The sequence below is a fragment of the Parasteatoda tepidariorum genome, chromosome 11 (genome assembly GCF_982258835.1).
Source record: "Parasteatoda tepidariorum strain Cologne lab strain chromosome 11, Ptep-v5.0, whole genome shotgun sequence".
Classification (NCBI taxonomy): Eukaryota; Metazoa; Arthropoda; class Arachnida; order Araneae; family Theridiidae; genus Parasteatoda; species Parasteatoda tepidariorum.
Genome location: NC_141765.1, coordinates 11,903,889 through 11,924,122, shown reverse-complemented (window position 1 = coordinate 11,924,122; position 20,234 = coordinate 11,903,889). Strand labels below are relative to the sequence as shown.

The window sequence follows — 20,234 nt, the reverse complement described above, 5'->3', positions numbered from 1 at the left end:
TGTTAAAAAAGTTAATTGGTTTGAAAAAGCAGAATTTTTTTTTTTTTTTTTTTTTAAGTTAAGTCATTAATTACTGATTTCAAATTTAGTTTCAGATATGAGCCATTATTTAAAAAAAAATTGAAAAAGCTTGTTAAAAGGAAACAAATGCAGCTTTTTTGTTTAAAACAAAAACTTTTTAGTAGAAAATAAATAATGTCAAATTAGACTTAAACCTTCTTAAAAATAATATAATTATTCATAATTGGTCTTACTCTTTGAAGTCGTCGTTGCAGATCTGTCATAAATGGTTTAAATTCATTAGCCACTTCATAGCCTGAAAAAGTAAAATAATAGTTAAAATGAATTAAAATAAATGCATACCTACCAGGAAAAAAAATAGGAACACGTCATGCGGTCGCGACATTAAAGTTAACTTCTTTACACTAAATGTTTGCATAATTGTAACTATAAAATTTGATGTAACAATTATTATTGATTATAATACATATCAACTGACAAGATTTCTGATTATTATTCTTATTCAACAAACTAATTAAACAGAAATGATAGCTGATTTTAGTAATTTAAAACATATTTAAAAAAAAAAAAATATTTTATTATTACTCAAAACATATGTGACAATAAACACATATAAAAAAATATTCAATTATTCTTGTTAAGTGCTACAGTTGTAGCAGATTTGGCTGATTTTAAAAACTTTTCATCAGACACTTGTCTATAACAAGGCTGAATCATTTGGGACTTGGTAATCAAAATTGCCTGCAAAGTAGACACATTCATGCTACCCCTAAACTCAGTCTTATTTTTTCGCACTAGACTAAAAAGTCTTTCACAGGCTGCATTACTGTGAGGAAATGTTAAAATTCCTAACATCACCCTTGATAATCTCGCATATTTTAGTTTTCCTAGAGGACCTTTCTCTTTAGAGAGTTCTGCCCACTGCTTATCAGCTCTTTCATTATTTATAGTAGATTCAGGACATTTTTTAAGCTGATAGGATGAAAACTCTGACTCGAGATTATCAACTGCATCAAAATATGATTCATAATTTTCATTAAGTAGCATAGAGGGATATAAGTCAATAAAATATTTCACAGATGAAAATGTCTTCTCGACATATCAGCAACTTCAGCATGTTCTAATAATGGCAAATTATGAGGGAAATTATCAATTATATAATCACAAGATGCACAGAAGTATTTTCTCACATGAGAAAAAAACTCTGTTCTCTCTTTGTTAGAGAGTTCTTTAATGGAGTCCTTGCATTCAGAGCCAACAACTAACTCATCATCTTTTTTTTTGGTTCTCAAATATGTTATACCTAACATCAAATACAGAGTTTGAACTGCTAATAACACTTACCTTTACAAATCTACTTAATAATTCAGTGAAAAAATTTGCAAGTTCACGTTTTGTTTTGTGAACCTGAGGTTCTTCATATTGAAACAATATGGTGAATTTTTCAAAAACGATAATGACATTTTTTAGAAAGAAAGCTAAAGAATGATGCAAATTAGAACTAAGGACGAGAAAAATTCTTTCATCTCTACCTAAAAATATCCTTAAGTTCTCTTGAGAAACTTTTGTTTTTAAACCTTGCTTAAACCCATCATTTGACTTCATTTTCTGTTTAGATTTCATCTTTTTTGAACAGACTGGGGCAGTATCGGAAACCTTGCGCTTAGTATTTTTTATTTTAGACCCCTCACCTTCTGTTTGAACATCTTCATTTGTTTGTTGCTTCTGTAATTTTGGTATTACATACGCCGAAATTTTTGGTGAGAAATCTGTAGTTACTTTGCTCTCAGAACACACTTCTTTGAAATATAAGAGAAGACTTCTCCATTGTTCAAGTAAGCGAGTGATACATTTACCAAGGGATAACCATCCTGTCGCACAATGTTTTAGAATTTTTTTACCACCTTCTTTGTCAAACATTTGAAATTTTTTAAATTCTAATTTTCGTTTCCCACTTCTATGAAAACAATAATAAATATCTATAAGTATGTCATCAAATGAAATGGGCAAAGTCCTTGCTCATTTTTCAGCCGCCAGGTTGATCAGATGACAAAGGCAGCCAAAAACTAACAGATTAGAATGATTTTCCTTGAGATATGCACTAACTCCTTTGTTTTTCGCCATCATATTCCTTGCATTATCGCAGGAAAATGATAAACAATTTTCCCATGGTATGCTGTGTTCAGAAAAAAAGACACAAATTAGATTGGCAATATTTTGACCTGTACTCGAATCATTTAAAACTGGCAAAGATATAAGAGTGCAGCTCAATAACTCCAACACATCATCGAAAAATGTGACCACGATTGGATACATTTGATTGTCCGACGAGTCATTGCTCCCACCTGTCGCTATATTAAACACATTAGTCGTCAGCTTTTTTATAATTTGCTCGGAAGTGTTATTTGCGATTTCTTGAACCAAATAACTAGTTTTCGTTCTCCCGCACGAGTATTTTTTTACCTCCAGCGTATTTGGAAACATTGCACAAAACAACTTTGATGCATGGTCCGCAGCAGCTAACGGAATATTGTGTTCAAGGAGAAATCCTGTGAACAATAGTTCGCTTCTAATTGATTGTAGATCAATAGTGGACGACACAAAATCGGAAATTTTTGAAGACTTTTTCATATTTGTATACGCGGTAGCATGCTATGCTGTTTTCCCGTGTGGAATGATATCACACTTTCCGCCATGTGTGCTATACTAATGTCTGTATTGCAAGCAAAACATAACGCATACAATGTCCCCTTTCTTGATTTTTTGATGAAATCAAATTCTTCACTATAATTGTCGCGAAAATAATTTCGCCGAATTTTTGACATTTTTTCAGATTACCACGTGGAAAAACATTCAAAGCTAAACTCAAATCGAAGAGATGCGTTCAGAGTAAACATTCAACACCGGTACGGTTGCAAGTAAAAGACAAGGAGTCAGGAAGCTAAAATTTCCTCTTGGTGCCTGTGAGGCGACCCGTACATACGTCATCAAATATACGAATGGAGCTAGAGGTGGAGCCAAGTGATAACGCGACTTGATTGGATTTCGCCAATCGGACATGGATCGCTTTGTAGAGTAAAAGAAAAAATTACGCTATGATGAAAAATCGGAACATTTTGACCCAAAATCGTATTATCGGAACAAGGCATAAAAATCGGAACCATTCCGATAAAATCTGTACATTTGGCAGCTATGTAAATGCGATTAAATACTGTTAACTCTAATAGTGACAATTCAAACCAATGTTTACAAAAAATTCCTACCTATCATTAATGTGGAACAAACATGCAAAATACTTCCTTATTAATGTAAAGCGAATGGCAGTTAGTTTAAATTCTAGCTGAAATATCACTTTATATTTTACAGGAACAAGGTTACTAATTTTAAGATCAAAGAAAAATTTCTGACTTAATTAACTTTCTCACCTAATTTTTTGAAACTTTCATTCTACACTTTAGCTTTTAAATTTTTGAAATTAATATTATTTTCTTCATTAGGTTCAATTTAATATATTATCAGCAAGGAGATAATCTATAATGTTGACAAGCAGTTAAACATAATGCTGTGAGCGTTATCAGAAATATAGTAGGCTTTCTTTTCTTTTTTCATCATTCGAAAATTTACCATTTCAGACAAAGTAAACATAGATCCCCATATGTACTTTTTAAAAACAAATAAATATCCAATATTTAAATCTGTTATATTAATCCACATGTACTGGTAAAAATAAATTATCTGACAAATTCTACCCAAAGCCCATAAATATATTCTTACATTGAAACTATAATTCTTACAACAGGAAACTATATTCATAATATTATCAAGAAACTAATTTTCACATTATTGAAAGGTTTTGAGAAAAAGTTATAATTCATTCTGCAAAGTGTGTAATGATGAATAAGATTTGAAATATGTAATAGTAATCAGAAAGATGTTGACTTTATTTTTCTGTCATTACAAATCTTCAATTTTCAGTTTGAAGTGCTTCTTTTTAAAATAGAAAGTCAGTCAAAAATTTGTGTTTTTTATTAATATTCAAAAGCTCATTTTTTTTCTTCAAAATTAAGACTTGTAGTGATCACAAAACTTTTTCAAACCTTGAGAACATGTATCAACGTAATTTAAACATCTTAATATTTATAATTATACTCATATTTAATTAATTTACATAAAAAAGCCAAATTAGGTTAAAATTAAATTTTTAAAAAAAAGCCAAATTGAGGTTCTCATATTCTATGAAAATCTTTGTGTCAACTTGTGCCATGTGAATATATAAATTGATAAAACAATAAAAAATTTCTTTGATTTAAAAATGAAGAATAATACTATAAAATTAAACAAATTTCAATGTGACAAGAATTAGAAGTGGAATATAATAAGTTAACATTTACTGGTAAAATTAAGAAAAACAAAATACTAACCTTGATGATAAAATGTCATTAGGCCAGCCATGAAACTGAGAATCTAATTAAAGAAAAAATATATAAGTTCATACATAAATTTAATTTCATGTTTGAACATTTTATAAGGCATGAAATTCTACACTTTATGTAACGAAAAAGAATAGAAATCTACGATTTAACTTGCAATGAAAAAAATACTTCTTTTTAGTGCAAATTGTAACAAAAGCTTATAAGATGATAAAAATATTGATAAATATGTATGTTAAATTATCAAGATAAGAATATCCAAACATAAATATTTAATAGAATACACTTCAAATTCTGTAACTTTTTTCTAAACTTCGCATTTCTTAACTTTTTCTAAACATCGTCTTTGTATTTTAGTCTAAAAAACATTCATTACGCTATATTGTTTATGAGGTACGTATCTTGTAACATTTAAAAAAGAATAACTTTAGTAATATTCGCAAGAAATGCATTATTTTATCTCTTTTTTTCTTTATTATTTTTTTTTATGCTGCAGTAGTATTTATCTTTCCACATTTTATGTTAAACTTTTCATTTATATGATACACAATCTGTGTAATTTGAAAATAAATAAAGCTTCGCAATAAACTATTCATAATAAAGCTATTAATAAATGTAAAAGAGAAAAAAAAATAGTGCTAAGTAGTCTTTTACACTCTTTAAGTCATTTCATATCTTCATAAAAAATACCTACTGTTTCTACAAATTCAAATTTCTTTTTTTCTTGAATTTTCATTAACAAAGAAGCATATTCTAATGAAGCTTGAAAGAAATGTCGTTGCTCCATTTCTAGAGTAGCATCAGCCTACAAATTAAATGGAAAATTTTGAATACAGTTTCATAAAATTGAACTGTTTAATTAGATAAAGTGAAAATGGATATAAAAAAAGCTTAATACTTGAATGTGAAATATGTTCTTAATACAGAAAAAACACTTTTTTGATAATATAGTAGAAAAGAAAAAGTAAAGAATAAAAAATGAATGTTAATATATGTATAAAAAAAGTCAAGCAAATTATATTAAAATCAACAGAAGTTAAAATCAGGAATTTCTATAACTTAAAAGAAATAGGTAGAAATTTTTTACATTAGCTAAATAAAACTGTTGATTTACATTTATGGTTAGATGTAATATAAAATTTAAGACTTATAAATATCTATTATTGCAATAGTTGTTTATTCACGATTTGACATTTAAAGAAATATTCAAAAATGCAAATTAGGCTAAGTTCAATTTTGAAAACAAAATGAGAGAAACATTTTTACATTTGAGAATCACTTTAAGATTTGATTAATGCACATTTAAAATAAGAATGCAAGTTGTAATTCCATTTTTTAGCACTTTATGTAATGCAGTTAAGCCAAAAAAAAATAAAGAAAAATTACAATGAAAATGGGTAGTTTACTTCAAAACTAAACTAAGCATCATAAAATACTATTATAAATAAAGATCATAACAGAAGCAAACAATTTTTATTTAAAATTTACTGCATTACTTAATTCCTCAGTTAAAACGAAATCGTAACAAAGTGCTAAATGATATTAATAAAGACACCTTTTCAAGATACTATTTTTTACCTCTTGTAAGTGACTTTCTCCTTTTTTCAATGACAAATTTAGGTGCCGTTCTAATGATTGGCAGAACTTTGCAGTTCCTTTGTCGAATTTCTTTTTTCCTTCCTGAAGAAAAATGAAGAAGTAATTAAGCATTAAGGATCAAAATAACTAATAGTGAAACAGTAAAATTTAAACATAATCTAACAGAATTTTTACTGTTACAATACATAAGTCATACCTTTGCCGCTCCTATGTTTTCTTTTCGAAAATTTTCAATAGGTATAATTAGTGTCTCTTCAGCGCGATCCAGCTAATAAAATAATAACATGTATAAATACTACAAAATAATATGCTAATTAAATAGTAACAAACATAAAAATAACATATTTTAAATAATAAATATAAAAACATTTTTGGACGCACTTACAGTCATTTATAAAAAGATATGAATTTTAATTAACTATGATATTAAGCGAATCAAGTTAGGGGTTGCTCAAATATTACTAAAGTATATTTTGGAGAAAGAATTTCCCCCTTCTTCTCTAAGTAAAAATATGCAAAATACCATGCTTACATGAATTTTGGAGAAAAAAAAATCTGCCAAATGCTTTTTATAATAACTAAAGTAAAAATAATCTTTATCAGTTGATTCTGCTTGAAAAACTTGTAATTCAATTTTGGGGGAATTTTGCTTACACAGTGGTGGAATCATACAAATTTCATTAAGTTCAGTAATCTATTAAATGTTCAATTAGATAAAATAAAAATTTTTGATTAAAATTAAGTATATAAGTTGAATTTTTCTTCATGAATAAAGATAAATTTTTTATTATTTTGTTAGATGTGAAAAATTAGAACAAAAGATATAGAGATAAAAATAATTTTCAAATTCAAAAAATAAATCAATTCTATTTAATAAAAAAATATGGTAAATCTAGGAACAGAATTAAGCATATTTCTTAATAAAACTTTCATAATTTAGATCAACATAAAACCAGTTTACACCTGTTTCTTTCATTCTCTAATACTTAGCTTTATTGATGTTCATAATTTATTCCTATTATTAACTATTTGAATGTGATCATTAAAGCAATATAAATTTTAAGTTATTATAAACAATGTAAGAGGAGAGTTTAAAAATTACAATTATTAGGGAGTGGGAAGAAGAAATTTATTTATTTTGTTTGTTAAAAACTGTCCAGTAAATAGACATTTTCATGGGATTTGAACTGTTTAAATTTTTTATTTTATCTAAGGGTCATTCTCACTGAAAAGGCATAAATAGATAAAAAAAATTCTTAAATTAAAGTAATTAAAAAAGTGATAAAAATTACATAAGTGCCTTTATTTATTTTCGTTATATGTCCTTATAATAATGGTCAAGTTTTCTATTTTATTTTTTACAAGATTTGAAATTCGGTCTTTTCCATGGAGGAGATGTAATAGTCAACGGACATTCTTCTCTTTACTTTTCTGAAATCTGCTTAATTTTTTCTTATATCCTTCAAGTCTAGTATTTAGCTTTTTGTTTTTCTCTTCTATCTTCTTTTTTAATTAGAATTATTTTCTTTGACAATGTTATTATTATTCAATAGAGAAGGTGAGCTCGGAGTTGTATATATGATTAATCCTCCAGGTTCTTCCAAACGTTTCCTTTTTTTTACGATATTTTCTTGCTTTTTCTTTCCAAACTTTTCTTATTTTTCTCTTTTCACGTTCATTCATCTCTTGAACACTTTTAATTTTTCCACAGGCTTTTCTTTGGTGGTAACATTCTCTCTCTTTTTTACCATCTTCATGCTTCGTTACTATCTCATGCTTTACCATCTCATGCTAAGTTTTTTCTGTTCCCTTCTCTTTTGGATTTGAACATTTGATTGCTTTCTTTTTTTAAATTTTGGTTTTGCCATTTTTTTTCCCTAAATTTTGAAGAGAAAAAAAGTGTTAAACATCACAGAAATTATCTAGAAAAATATTTCCAATATTTACTTCTCCGATAAGGAAAAGTTAAACTTAATTGATTTTCTTTAAAATACAAATAAAATAACGCATTTATTCCATTTTAAAAAATATCAATTAAAATAAAATAGTTTAATTAATAAAAATGTATTATGGTTATCTAACACATTGTCTTTTCCGTTGACTGTGTCATCTCCTCCATGGACTTGCTATGTCAACGGAGGGGAAGTCCATGGAGGAGACAAAAACTAGTTCTTGAATTTTACTGACTTTTGATTTTAAAGTTACAAAACTGGTGCAGTTCTTTTTATTAAATATACCATTTTTGCTATCTAAAATTTATATATCAAATATAAAATAATTTTTTCTTACCTTCTTTATGATGACCACGGAGAACTTTGCCAAACCTCAGTTGTACACAACAATCCAAAACTGACACCAAAGAGAACAAAAACAACTGATAGTTAACACTAGAAAATAGAATGGTTACCTTTCCCTCTTATAGGTATTTCAGACATGCTGCCCTCTATAGCATATTTACTGACCTATATTAATTGTCCATGGAGGGAGACATCATTTTTGATGGACAAAGTTTACTAGTCATTTATTTTGTAGAAATAAAATTTTTTTTAAAAAATATTAAATAAAAAGCTACTATAAACATTTAACTAATTAAAACTACAAAAATCATTGAAATAACATTTAAATTGTTTAACAGCCATTAATAATTATTTTGTGTCACAGACGTGGGGACGTCCACGGAGGGGATTTTGAAGTTATGTTTATTAAAAAATAATAACGAAATATTAGATTCTATTAGCAGAAATGCTTATGATTGATTAGCTTAAACTTTACGAAAAATGATGACGAAAAATATTAAGAAATCTGCTGTATTACTAAGGGACTAGAAAAATCACCTTTTTGTGAGAATGACCCCTAACTACTCTATTTTTGTTGTTTTCTTAGCAAATATTTGAACTATCTATCTATAAGCACTTTTCAAATAGGATTTAAACATATCTGTGTATATATTTAATTAACTTTTTAATTGTAATATTCTTGGTAAAAAGATAATTACTATCATACCATTCTATCTCTCTCATCTTCAATTACACAGACCAGACGTCCAAATTCTTTTAACGACCCAGCTGTAAAAGACAAAATATTGCAAAAATTTTGAAGAACAAACCACGTTTCTTAATCTAAAAAAATAACAAATTGATAAAGAATAAGAGTAGAAAGGAAGAAAATAAATAATAATAAATTTTCAAATCCCTTGTTATTTAAAAAAAAAAAAAAAAGCTACTACAAATTGTCTATTAAACAAAGTGACTTGCATGTAAATAAATTATGAAGCAATGTTTTGTACTCACTTTAGATTTAATTTATCTATTCAAAAATTTTTCATTTATTGATTCAGGAGGGACATAAAAATTAGTGATTTCGATAGTATTGAATTTACTAGACGCAAATGAATATTTAAATAGGGAAAAAAGAAAATGATAGCCAAAATTAGATGAATCATTACTAAGATCTAGCAAAAATGATGGAATTTAAATAATTAAAATCAATAACTTTTTCAAACAGAACTGATAAGTGTTCATAATAAAAAAAAAATGGCAAGAATGCTTAATAAGAGAACAATAATTGTCCTAAGTTATTTTCCAACAAATAATAACCAATTAAAAATAAAATTTCAAATAATAGCAATATTCAAACCACTTACTAGATCAGTTGGAATAAATAAAATCATGAAGGAACCTTTTTTTGTTAAATTTAAAAATTATTAGAACCATATAATTCAAAATAATAATACTTTTTTTTTATAACTAGTGAAAGAAAAAAAGATACTAACTTCACAGCTTTGAAATTAAAGAACTTAGTAAAATTTGAACAGAGGCTATATTATAAAATTGGTTGAACATTTTAGTCAGAATCTAGAAGGCTGAGGTTTGTAAACTTAGAAAGAAAGGAAAACATAGTTAACATAATTGTACTTATACATACTGAATCTATATTAAAAACACTCAATGGCATCATATTCTACTTTAAAAATACTGAATTTCAAATTTTATTTATAATTTTGCAGTCATAAAGTATATTATGAATTTGATTAAATTGATATTATTTTAAAATAAAAAATTTTCTACTCTGTTTTGATTCTAGAAAAATTACTTTTCTGCATAATTAAGTAGATCAAATGATCTACTTAATTACTAATCTTTCAATAAGATATGTTTTATTAGAACTAAGGAAAAAAAAGTTCACTAAAGACAAGGAATAAAATAATGCAAATTATGCTTAAAATGAAGTTATTTGGCAGTATTCCTATCCCCCCCCCATAATTGTAGTCATACCATATCATTATTATCAAAAGGCTATTTATAATAACATAATAAAAAAAATCACTTACACCAGTCATTGTGTTACTTCTACTACTCCACGAGATACATATGGATTGAATGTTACCATATAATATGCTGACATTACATGACAGTTGAACATACATTGTAAAAGACATACTATTATGTAATACTAAGAGTTTAATATGTACATTATTAAGGTGTTCACTCCAGAAAAAGTTTCAAAAATTCTGAGATACCAAGTTATAAGGCATTACTCTCATTTTTTCCTTTAAAATACTTTTTTTTCTTCCCTAATTTTACTCAACAAAATACAAATTTTAAATCTTTATTTTTAAAATATTTTCCTAGACAGATGACAAATCTATCAAATATTTTACATTCATTTTCACATTAATGTAATTTTTTTATTACTTTTTATGTTTACTTAAATATATGTAACAATTTTAATACAACAAGGGTAATTTTCCCGCTAGGTTAAAATCACATTACATTTTAAAAAAGTAAAACAATCTCACTACATTATGGAAGAATCTTCTAGCCATTTAAGTCACATTCATACATGGCAATACTTTTACTTTCTTTACAAGTTACGAATGTAAAAGCAAAAAGTACATACTTTTACCTGTCCATGAATTTTGTAACATTTTCCTGCATTATAAATTTTATTCTTTTAAATTAAAATTTAATGCATTTTAAATTAAAAAAAAGAAATATTTTTTCTTACATTTTTTAAAATGAAATTTATAGGTTATTTTGAATTTTCAATTTCTACAAAAAGTACTTTAAAATTGTTATTTATTTTTTTGCTTTGTAGTTATACTTTTTATTCGTTACTTTTAAGTACTTGTACTCGTTACTGTTTAAAAGTAGTGTTCCCATGTATGGTCACACTTTGAAAAACTTAAGAATTTAATAATACGACTCTATCAATTACACAGAAACATAAATATTTGCATGCATTTTGGAATACTAAGTAAAATAATTATATGTTTACACAAAAAATATTTTGCATGCACACAAGCGCTAATAGTAATTCAAGATATTTAATCTTCTTATATTCTGGTTGTTACTAAAACTTTTTTAAATAACTTAATAAAAACTTCATTGACAAAAAAATATCAAGTAATTTTTTTTCTTCCTGTACCTAATTTTAATATATGATATGCTTTAATTATTAAATATACTTGAAATTAAAAAAAAGAAAGGGTTTGAAAGATCTAAGGATTCAGAACATATACCAATAATGATTTCATCATCTGTTTGACTTGAACCAATACAGTCCAATTGAAAGTTCATTAATGTTGAAGCCAAACTGCGTTGAGCTTTGGATAGTGCTAAAATAAAAATGAAACTAAATCATTCCATTTCTTTAAAAATAATGTACATTAAAACTGATAATTTATTTCTTAAAATTAAAAGTTTAAAGCAAAACAAAATTAAACAAAATTTAGTTAAACAAAATTTCAACTAAAGAAAAGTCATTGATTAAAGCTTTTGTAATGCTCAACCTCTGACCATTTAACCTGGGCAAATCTTTACTTACCTTTTTTTATCATAATTAATTGATAAGAAATCTCTTTTAAAGACATTTGTTTATTTGTTTGTTATTTTCAACAGTGTAATATGACAAACAATTTTAGAATACAAAGAAATGGAGCTAATTATAATACCTTTTAATTTCACAAAATACTAAGTTTAAGGGAAATATAAATGATAACAAGTTATTATTATTCTTGCTGATATAGATTAGCCACAACATTTTGTAGGACATTGCAAGAAAAATAAGAACAAATGCATATTTTGAGTGATTTCTTTCTATTGACAATTATTATATATCTATTCCTACAAAATCAATGATGCGCTTCAACTTTTCCTTTCCATTTCACATTTTTTTTAGATAAAAATGCAATTATCTCTGTTTCTCACCAAGTAACATTGTGTAGAAAGTGGTATGTAGCCACTTTTCTATATGTAGACACCTATTTCATAGCTGTAGCTATTCAAACATTAAGGGGGTACTTTCACACATTAGTAGGCATAAATAAAAAATGTAACCTATGTCAAAATTTTTTAAAATTTATTTTAAAATTCTTTGCAAAAATATTTACACGTAATATTTCTTACAACTTTTTTTAATTTTTTAAAAAAAAGGTCTTTTTTTAATGCTTTAAACTTGACCCAAACAAATTTTCATTATGTTTTTACAGCAAGTTTTAATCTAAAATAAGAGATAATCAGAAAGACTATTATTAAAGTTGAAGTATTAACGTATCAAATAGGATATTAACAATGAGAAATTAGTACAATTAAATATTAATATTTTAATCTAATTTAGCCGTATTAATAAATTTATATATTAATATAGAATACAAATCATCCTAATCAACCTAACAATTAACCTGACTAATCTCACTACCACACGTGGTGGTTAAACCTAAAATTATTAGTGGTAGTACAAAGCTATAAGATGTCTCTGGAAATAAAAAATCATTAAATTTAGATAATACCCAATTGGACTGAAATGAAAGACAAACATTAACCTAAGAAAACGACAAATTAAGAATAACTTACAAATATTTATTCCAAGTTCATCATCCTAGGAGTCACACGCACAATGAAAAAAAAATAGAAAAATAAAAGAAACTTATGCATACATAATAGATTTCATAATCTGATTTACTTATCAGACATTAGAATTAAGGATCAATAAGGATCATGAATAACATTTTTATTCCGTAGAGACATGTGCTTTTTGCCCACACTCTCAGAGAGAACAGCGGCAGGCCGAAGCCTCCGCTACTCACCGAATCAGGCAATCATCTGCCGTCTCATATTACTTGAAAGGGACGCTTCACACTGTCGTTGCCATCACACTGAACTCGAAGGATGCAAAATATTTCCTTCACCAATTCTCAATATAGGTGTCTCTGTCCTCTCGAGTTGGAATTCGGCTTTTTCCTCTTTGCCTAGAAATCTGACCCGAAGTCTTTGAAATCTGAAGTCTTTTTTTTTTTGATTGTCACTTTCAAATCATTTACTTTTTGATTGTCACTTTCAAATCATTTACTTTTTTATTGTCACTTTCAAATAATTTACTTCAAATTGATTTGCAGTTGGCAGTAGATCATGGAGTGTGAAAAGTGTTCAAACGCTAATCAGTGATGTAGAAAATATCAGATCAAATTGATTTGCGGTTGGCAGTAGATCATGGAGTGTGAAAAGTGTTCAAAGGCTATCAGTTATGTAAAAAATATCAGAACAAATTGCACCTTTAAAAATTAGTGTTACAATGTAACAACTATGTTATTGTCGAAATATTTTGAATTGAAAGAAAAAAGTTGTTATTAAAGGGTGTCTTTCTAAAATGGGAAAAATCTCGGAGATTAAAAGTTTATAGCTCTTAAAGTTAAACTATCTAAATTTCCAACTATTAGAGTGGTTATTAGCATTAAATGTTTGAGTTTTAAATAGGTGTGGTAAATAATAGAAATAATGTAATGAATTAATGAATGAGTTAAATCCAAAATAACTTAAACATCCTTTAAGAAGGATATAAAATATTAATTAAAATTACTGGCCAAAGATTAAGAATGATAATACTAGATTATGTTTTGTTACCAAATATTTTAAGATAGTAAAGAAATTCACTAAAAGATAAAAATAAATATTATCTAGAAATGCTGAAAGGGAATGGACTGAAATATAAAGGTAAAATTAAGAGGGATTAAAATTACAGTAAAAACTCACCAAGTTCTTTATTAGCATTGACGTTAAGTAATTTTTGTACGAAGATTTAGCTAATAAAAATACGTCTTACAGATTGGAAATATGCATTCTAAAATTTTACAGAATACTCTCAACGCCGTAACTAAATATTGTTACTTTTACAGTTTTAACAAGATAAAAAGAGATTTACTAGCACTTGTTTATGCCTGAGTTTAATTCTTCTTAAGAGTCACATATCAAGAGTATGCCCCGAATGCGCATAACTGTAGATCAGAGCACACGGACGCTACACGAGTAATTTTCTTCCACACAGGGGTAAAGAAGAAAAGACTGCTGAATCTATTCAGGTGTTATCCATTAGTTTCTTGAAGGATCTCTTGTTAACAACAGCTTAAAGGTGTCGCAGAATCAGTTAGCTGAGGGGGAAACGTACAGTTCATCTTCGTGACTTACATCTCTTTGGATGTCAGCCGTTCATTCTTTTAGGATCAGTACCAAGTGTTTATTTGTGTCAATGTTGCACAAAGTTTAACACTAACATTTGTTTAATTTTCAAAGAGATTGAAGGACATAAAAAATTGGCTTTTTTTAATGATTCAAATTTGACCCAGTCTTTTTTACAAACTGTAATCATGTCATTAAAACAAATTATAAGCTAGATTAAGTGACTCTTAGAGAGACCAAGAGATTGTTTTTAGAAAACAAGAAGTTAGATTGTTGAAATATTTTATATTGATAAAAATAGTTACAAAGGGTGTCTTTCAAAAATGAGAGAAATCTTATGGATTGAAATAGTAAAGCTCTGAAAGCTAATCCTTCTAAATTTCCAACATTTGTTTAATTTTCAAAGGGATTGAAAGGCATTATATTCCTACTTACAAAACACTTAAGAGGTTGCTGATCTACTGAATGCTTGAAATCATATAAATAGTTCTACAACACAGCAAAATTCAAAATCTCTAGGAGTACAATGTTAACATTTCGTCTCCATACTGAATATACTGTTATGAAAATATTTATACACATTAGAATGAGTAACAGTCATTTTTAACCCTAAAGCCTTCGTTAATTTACCTTTTTAACATGGAACTTTTATTTTATACAACTATCTGTTGATGCTCGATCTACAAAAATGTATTAATTTTAGTATTTCATTAATTTTAGACAGTTAATATTATGGTCTAACGAATAGAACAGAATACTAAATGCCAGAAATTTCCTGCACTTTTAGATGCAATGTAATTGCATATTAAAGCACCAACTGAAAATTTTCATAGAAATATAGAGACAAGGCAAATTCCTCTATATACGATTATGGCTCATGGTAAAAATTGATAAGTTTTCAAGACATTAAAAAAAAATCTTTAATGCTTTCGTGAACTTACTTTTTGCAGCAACCAAAAGATCTTTGACCTCTTTTATTAAACCTTTAATGGCTTGGCTAGTTGTTTCCAACTCCTTCTCGTGAGCTCGAAGATTTTCTCTATAATGAGGAGTGTCAGATAAACAATCAGTGTATTCTAATGGCAGCAATCCCATATTTAACTCTTGGTTTGGAAATCTAATGTTTCATAGACAAAATTTCCTCGTCTTTCATGCTGTAGATGAAAACATAATTCAATCGAGAAATTTTGAGTAGATTACGGTTTGTTTACGGTTTCGTCACAACCTAAATACAAGTTAAAGTGGTTTCTTCAAAATTCTTTTTAGGAGACGTGCTTTAAGCTTACAACGATCTTAAAAAAACCAGTCCACTTTTAAGCTTGACTAAATATCCAAAATGTTTAGAAAACACTTATTGCTCAAAACTTAAAGAGACCACGTGACTTTGAAAGACCAGGGACGTAATCAAAGCACACTCGATATTCAACTAACAAAATATCCTAAAATGTTTTCTATATGTACCTGGAATTACTTTTAATGAACAATCGAATGTTTAAAATGAAGAAATACATTTCCCTTGAAATCAGTATTAAGTAATTCTAAATGTAAGATGGTTGACCATGGAATGCTAATCACAGATGGCGCGTGGGGATAAAATTCGTCGTAAGATTACCGGGAATATTACTATAATTGTAGTGATCTAAATACAAGACATTCCTTCAATTTAACTTTCAACGAAAGAAACAGCAAATGAATTCAGAAGACTCCGCGAGCTTGCTAAGATGCTACCCGAAAAATAACATCAGCTCTTTTTCATTAAAATATAGCAATTTAAGGAATAACATTTAAAACATGGCAAACCTTACACTTTATGGATGATAGACTGAATGCAAACAATAAAACGCTTCCTAAAACCAGAAGAAATTTAGAAAACTTATGGTGTATCCCTCCGCTTATGTTATGCTTATGAAGTGATATGTGAACTAGCTTAATATTCCAGGAAGTTTCATTATTGTAATTTGTGTTTAAATGTACGTGAAAAAAATGTATCATTCATAAGAGTTTTATGTAATTTTACGAATTCTAACTGGTTGTGAGCCTGAAACAAATTTAGGAAAATTAATTAAATAGCATAAATAAAATGCAAGACTTGCCATATGTTTCGAATGTCTATTATACTTGACATTAATATCAAAGTTCTTTTCAGACCAAAAAATAAGGAAATTTTTTAAAGTGTCCGTGAAGTGACACCCTTAAATGTAGCTATTATTAATATTATGTAAAAAAAAGAACGATTAATTAAATTGAATTAAAAAATAGGATCAGTTAAATGTTGTCTCCGCAGACATTTTTAACTTGAATGTTATCATATTTGAATCATCAATGATTTTAGCGAGATAATGACAGGGAAAAACACGAACGAAATAAAATAAATTTTCAAAATTTTCATAAATATCACTCAGTCAACAAATGTGTTTTTGGAAATTCTGACTTGTATCCTTTCTTTTGATATTAATATAAAGTTCTGTTCCAGAACAAAAAATTATGAAAATAATTAAAGTGTCCGACAAATGACCACTCAAATGTGGATATTGATAATATTATGTAAACAAATGAAAGCAATGTTTGAAACCGAAATCGATAGTACGATCTGTTAAATGTAGGCTACACAAATATTTATAACTCGGCTTTTATCACATTTTAATAATCAATGATAATAGCGACAAATATGCTAATGACTTAGAGACACAAGAACAGAATGAAGTTATTTTAAAAAAAATTTATTTATATTCTTTAGCATATGCATATTTATTTGGAAATTTGACACCCACTCTGTCTCCTGATATTAATATCAAAGTACTGTTCCAGATCAAAAAAAATTTAAAAAAATATTTAAAGTGTCCGCCAAATGACCCCCTCTAATGCGGCTATTAATAATATTAAGTATATAAATCTGTCCTTGCATCAGAAAGGTTCTGAGTTCAAATCCCGGGCAAGGCATGGATGTTTCTTTCTCTCTCTGTGTGTTCTATGTCCTTCCTTCTTTGCGAGTGAATGTAACCCGCCTATAAATAGGTTGTGGTTGTGTGAATGGCGTGTTAGAAGTCGAATTCTTCGCCATAGATGGCGCCACTGAAAAACAGAAACAATCGCACCCCCACGGCCTAAACAGACATACGACAAAAAAAAGTATATAAATAAAAGCAATGATTGAACCCGATATCGAATGTAGGAACCGTTTAATGTAGACTACACAGATATTTTTAATTTGCCTCAAATTATATTTTAAGCGACATTTTTGCTAATAACATAAAGATTCAAGTGCAAAATAAAAAATACTTAAAAATGTTATATAAATATTTTTTAGCAAATGTATGTGTTTTTGGAAATTTTGACGCCCACTCTGTGTTTTGATATTAATATCAAAGTTCTGTTTCACGCCAAAAAATTGGAAAAAAATATTTAAATTGTCCGCCAAGTGACCCCCTCAAAAAGCGGCTATTAATAATATTATGTAAACAAATGAAAACAATACTTGGAATCAAAATCGAAAGTAAGTTCTGCTCGAGCTAAAAAAATTTTAAAAAAATGTTTAAAGTGTCCGCCAAATGGTCCCCTCAAATACAGCTATTAATAACATTATGTAAACGGATAAAAGCAATGCTTGAAACCGAAATCGAAAGTTGGATCCGTAAAATACACGGATATTTTTTCTATCTTGCCTCATATTATATTTTAATAATGAACGATTTTAACGTCACCTATGCTAATGACATGGAGAGATAAAAACATTATAATTTTTAATTTCTTGTTATAAATAATTTTTAATAAGTGTATGGTTTTTGGAAATTTTGACTCTCATTGAGTGTGTTTTGATACTAATGTCAAAGCTTTGTTCGAGGCCATAAAAAATATTTAAAGTTTCCACCAAATGGCCTCCTCAAATGCGACTAGTAATGAAATATGCAAACAAATGAAAGCAACGATTGAAACCGAAATTTAAAGAATGATCATTTAAATGTAGACTGCACAATATTTTTAACTTGCCTCACATCATATTTTAATAACAAACGATTTTAGCGACACCTTTACTAGTGGCTTAGAGAGTCATGAACAAAATAAATTTTTTTTAAAAATAATTTATTTATTTATATTTTTTTTTTGCATATGCATACATATTTGGAAATTTTGACACCCACTCTGTTACTTCATGTTAATATCAAAGTATTGTTAAAGATCAAAAAATTATTAAAAAATATTTGAAGTGTCCGACAAATGACCACTCAAATGTGACTATTAATAATATTAAGTATATAAATAAAAGCGACGATTGAAACCGATATCGAAAGTAGGATCGGTTAAATGTAGACTGCACAGATATTTTTAACTTGCCTCAAATCATATTTTAAGCGACATTTTTGCTAATAATATAGAGACTCAAGTACGAAATAAAAAATATTTAAAAATGTAATATAACTATTTTTTAGCAAGTGTATGTGCTTTTGGAAATTCTGACGTCACTCTGTGTCTTAATATCAAAGTTTAGTTCGAGACCAAAAAATTATAAAAAATATTTAAAGTGTCCTCCAAATGACCCCCTCAAATGCGGCTATTCATAAAATTATGTAAAAAAATGAAAGTAATGCTTGAAACCGAAATCGAAAGTAGGATCAGTTAAATGTAGACTACACAGATGTTTTTCATCTTGCCTCATATCATATTTTATTAATCAACGATTTTAACGTCGCTTATGCTAATGAGATGGAGAGACAGGATCTAAATAATTTTTTAAGAAAATTTCTAATAAATATTTTTCAGCATATGTATATATTTTTGGATATTTTGACACGCACTGTGTGTTTTGATATTATTACCAAAGTTCAGTTCGAGACCAAAATCTTATAAAAAAAATATCTGAAGTGTCCGCCAGAGACACCCTCAAATTCAGCTATGGATGAGTGCCTGAAATGTTATTAATAACAAGCTACCTAGCTTAATATTCGAGGATGTTTTATTATCGTAATTAGTGTTTAAATATACGTGTAATTTATCATTCCTAAGAGTATTCTGTAATTTACAAATTCTAACTGCTTGGGAGCCTGAAGCAAATTTAAGAAAATTTATATCACACTACAAATAAAATGTAAGGTTTACCATGTTTTGAATGTTATCCCTTTTATGGCTATATTTGTGAAGAATATCACTGTTTGTAACTTTTTGGGGTGCATTATAGCATGATCGAGGAATCTTCAGAATTCTTTTGTTGTTTGTTTCGTTGATATTTAAAATGAAAGAAGGCGTTTTATTGTAAGCATTACAAGTATAATAATATTGGATGGTACGCTTTTTCATGTTTGGTTGTAAAAATCAGTCGAAAATAATAACCGGGAAATCCTAAGATGAATTTTAACCCTTAGTAAAATCTGTGCTTAGCTTTACACGGCCAACCATCCATTTATAATGTGATATTAACTTTTTTAAACTCGTTTTGGACGCACAATCTGTTAGAATTTTATAAGTCGCAGAAAACTTTATGAATGGTACAATATGTATATAATATATACAGGGTGGTCCTAAAATATATGTCAAAAATAAAAAGGTAGGTAGAGGGGACCTAAATAAGCATATTTCGAATAGGATTGTGCGTGCGGTAATGCCGCCTTGAGCCGGTAGGGGATCGAATTTTCTTTTGTCTTCACTTGTCCTTTCAGTTTCCTTTGATTCATACTGCTTTACAAGCTAGTGCTTTATAATGTGTCATTACCGCACACATTCCTATCCAAAATATGCT

At 27.8% G+C, this 20,234-nt stretch overlaps 1 protein-coding gene across 1 annotated transcript in view; it reads right to left on the bottom strand.

Moving 5' to 3' along the window:
- The window catches only part of LOC107452118 (rho GTPase-activating protein 26), a 50,085-nt gene extending 33,969 nt beyond the window's left edge, over positions 1-16,116 (bottom strand). The window contains exons 1-8 of the mRNA XM_016068430.4: positions 15,445-16,116; positions 11,572-11,667; positions 9,054-9,115; positions 6,247-6,318; positions 6,030-6,131; positions 5,146-5,256; positions 4,443-4,485; positions 255-316 (exon numbers count right to left, since the gene is read on the bottom strand). Coding sequence (XP_015923916.1) covers positions 255-316; positions 4,443-4,485; positions 5,146-5,256; positions 6,030-6,131; positions 6,247-6,318; positions 9,054-9,115; positions 11,572-11,667; positions 15,445-15,598 — 702 coding nt within the window. The 5' untranslated portion in view covers positions 15,599-16,116. The remainder of the gene's footprint in view (positions 1-254; positions 317-4,442; positions 4,486-5,145; positions 5,257-6,029; positions 6,132-6,246; positions 6,319-9,053; positions 9,116-11,571; positions 11,668-15,444) is intronic.
- Positions 16,117-20,234: the final 4,118 nt, after the last annotated feature.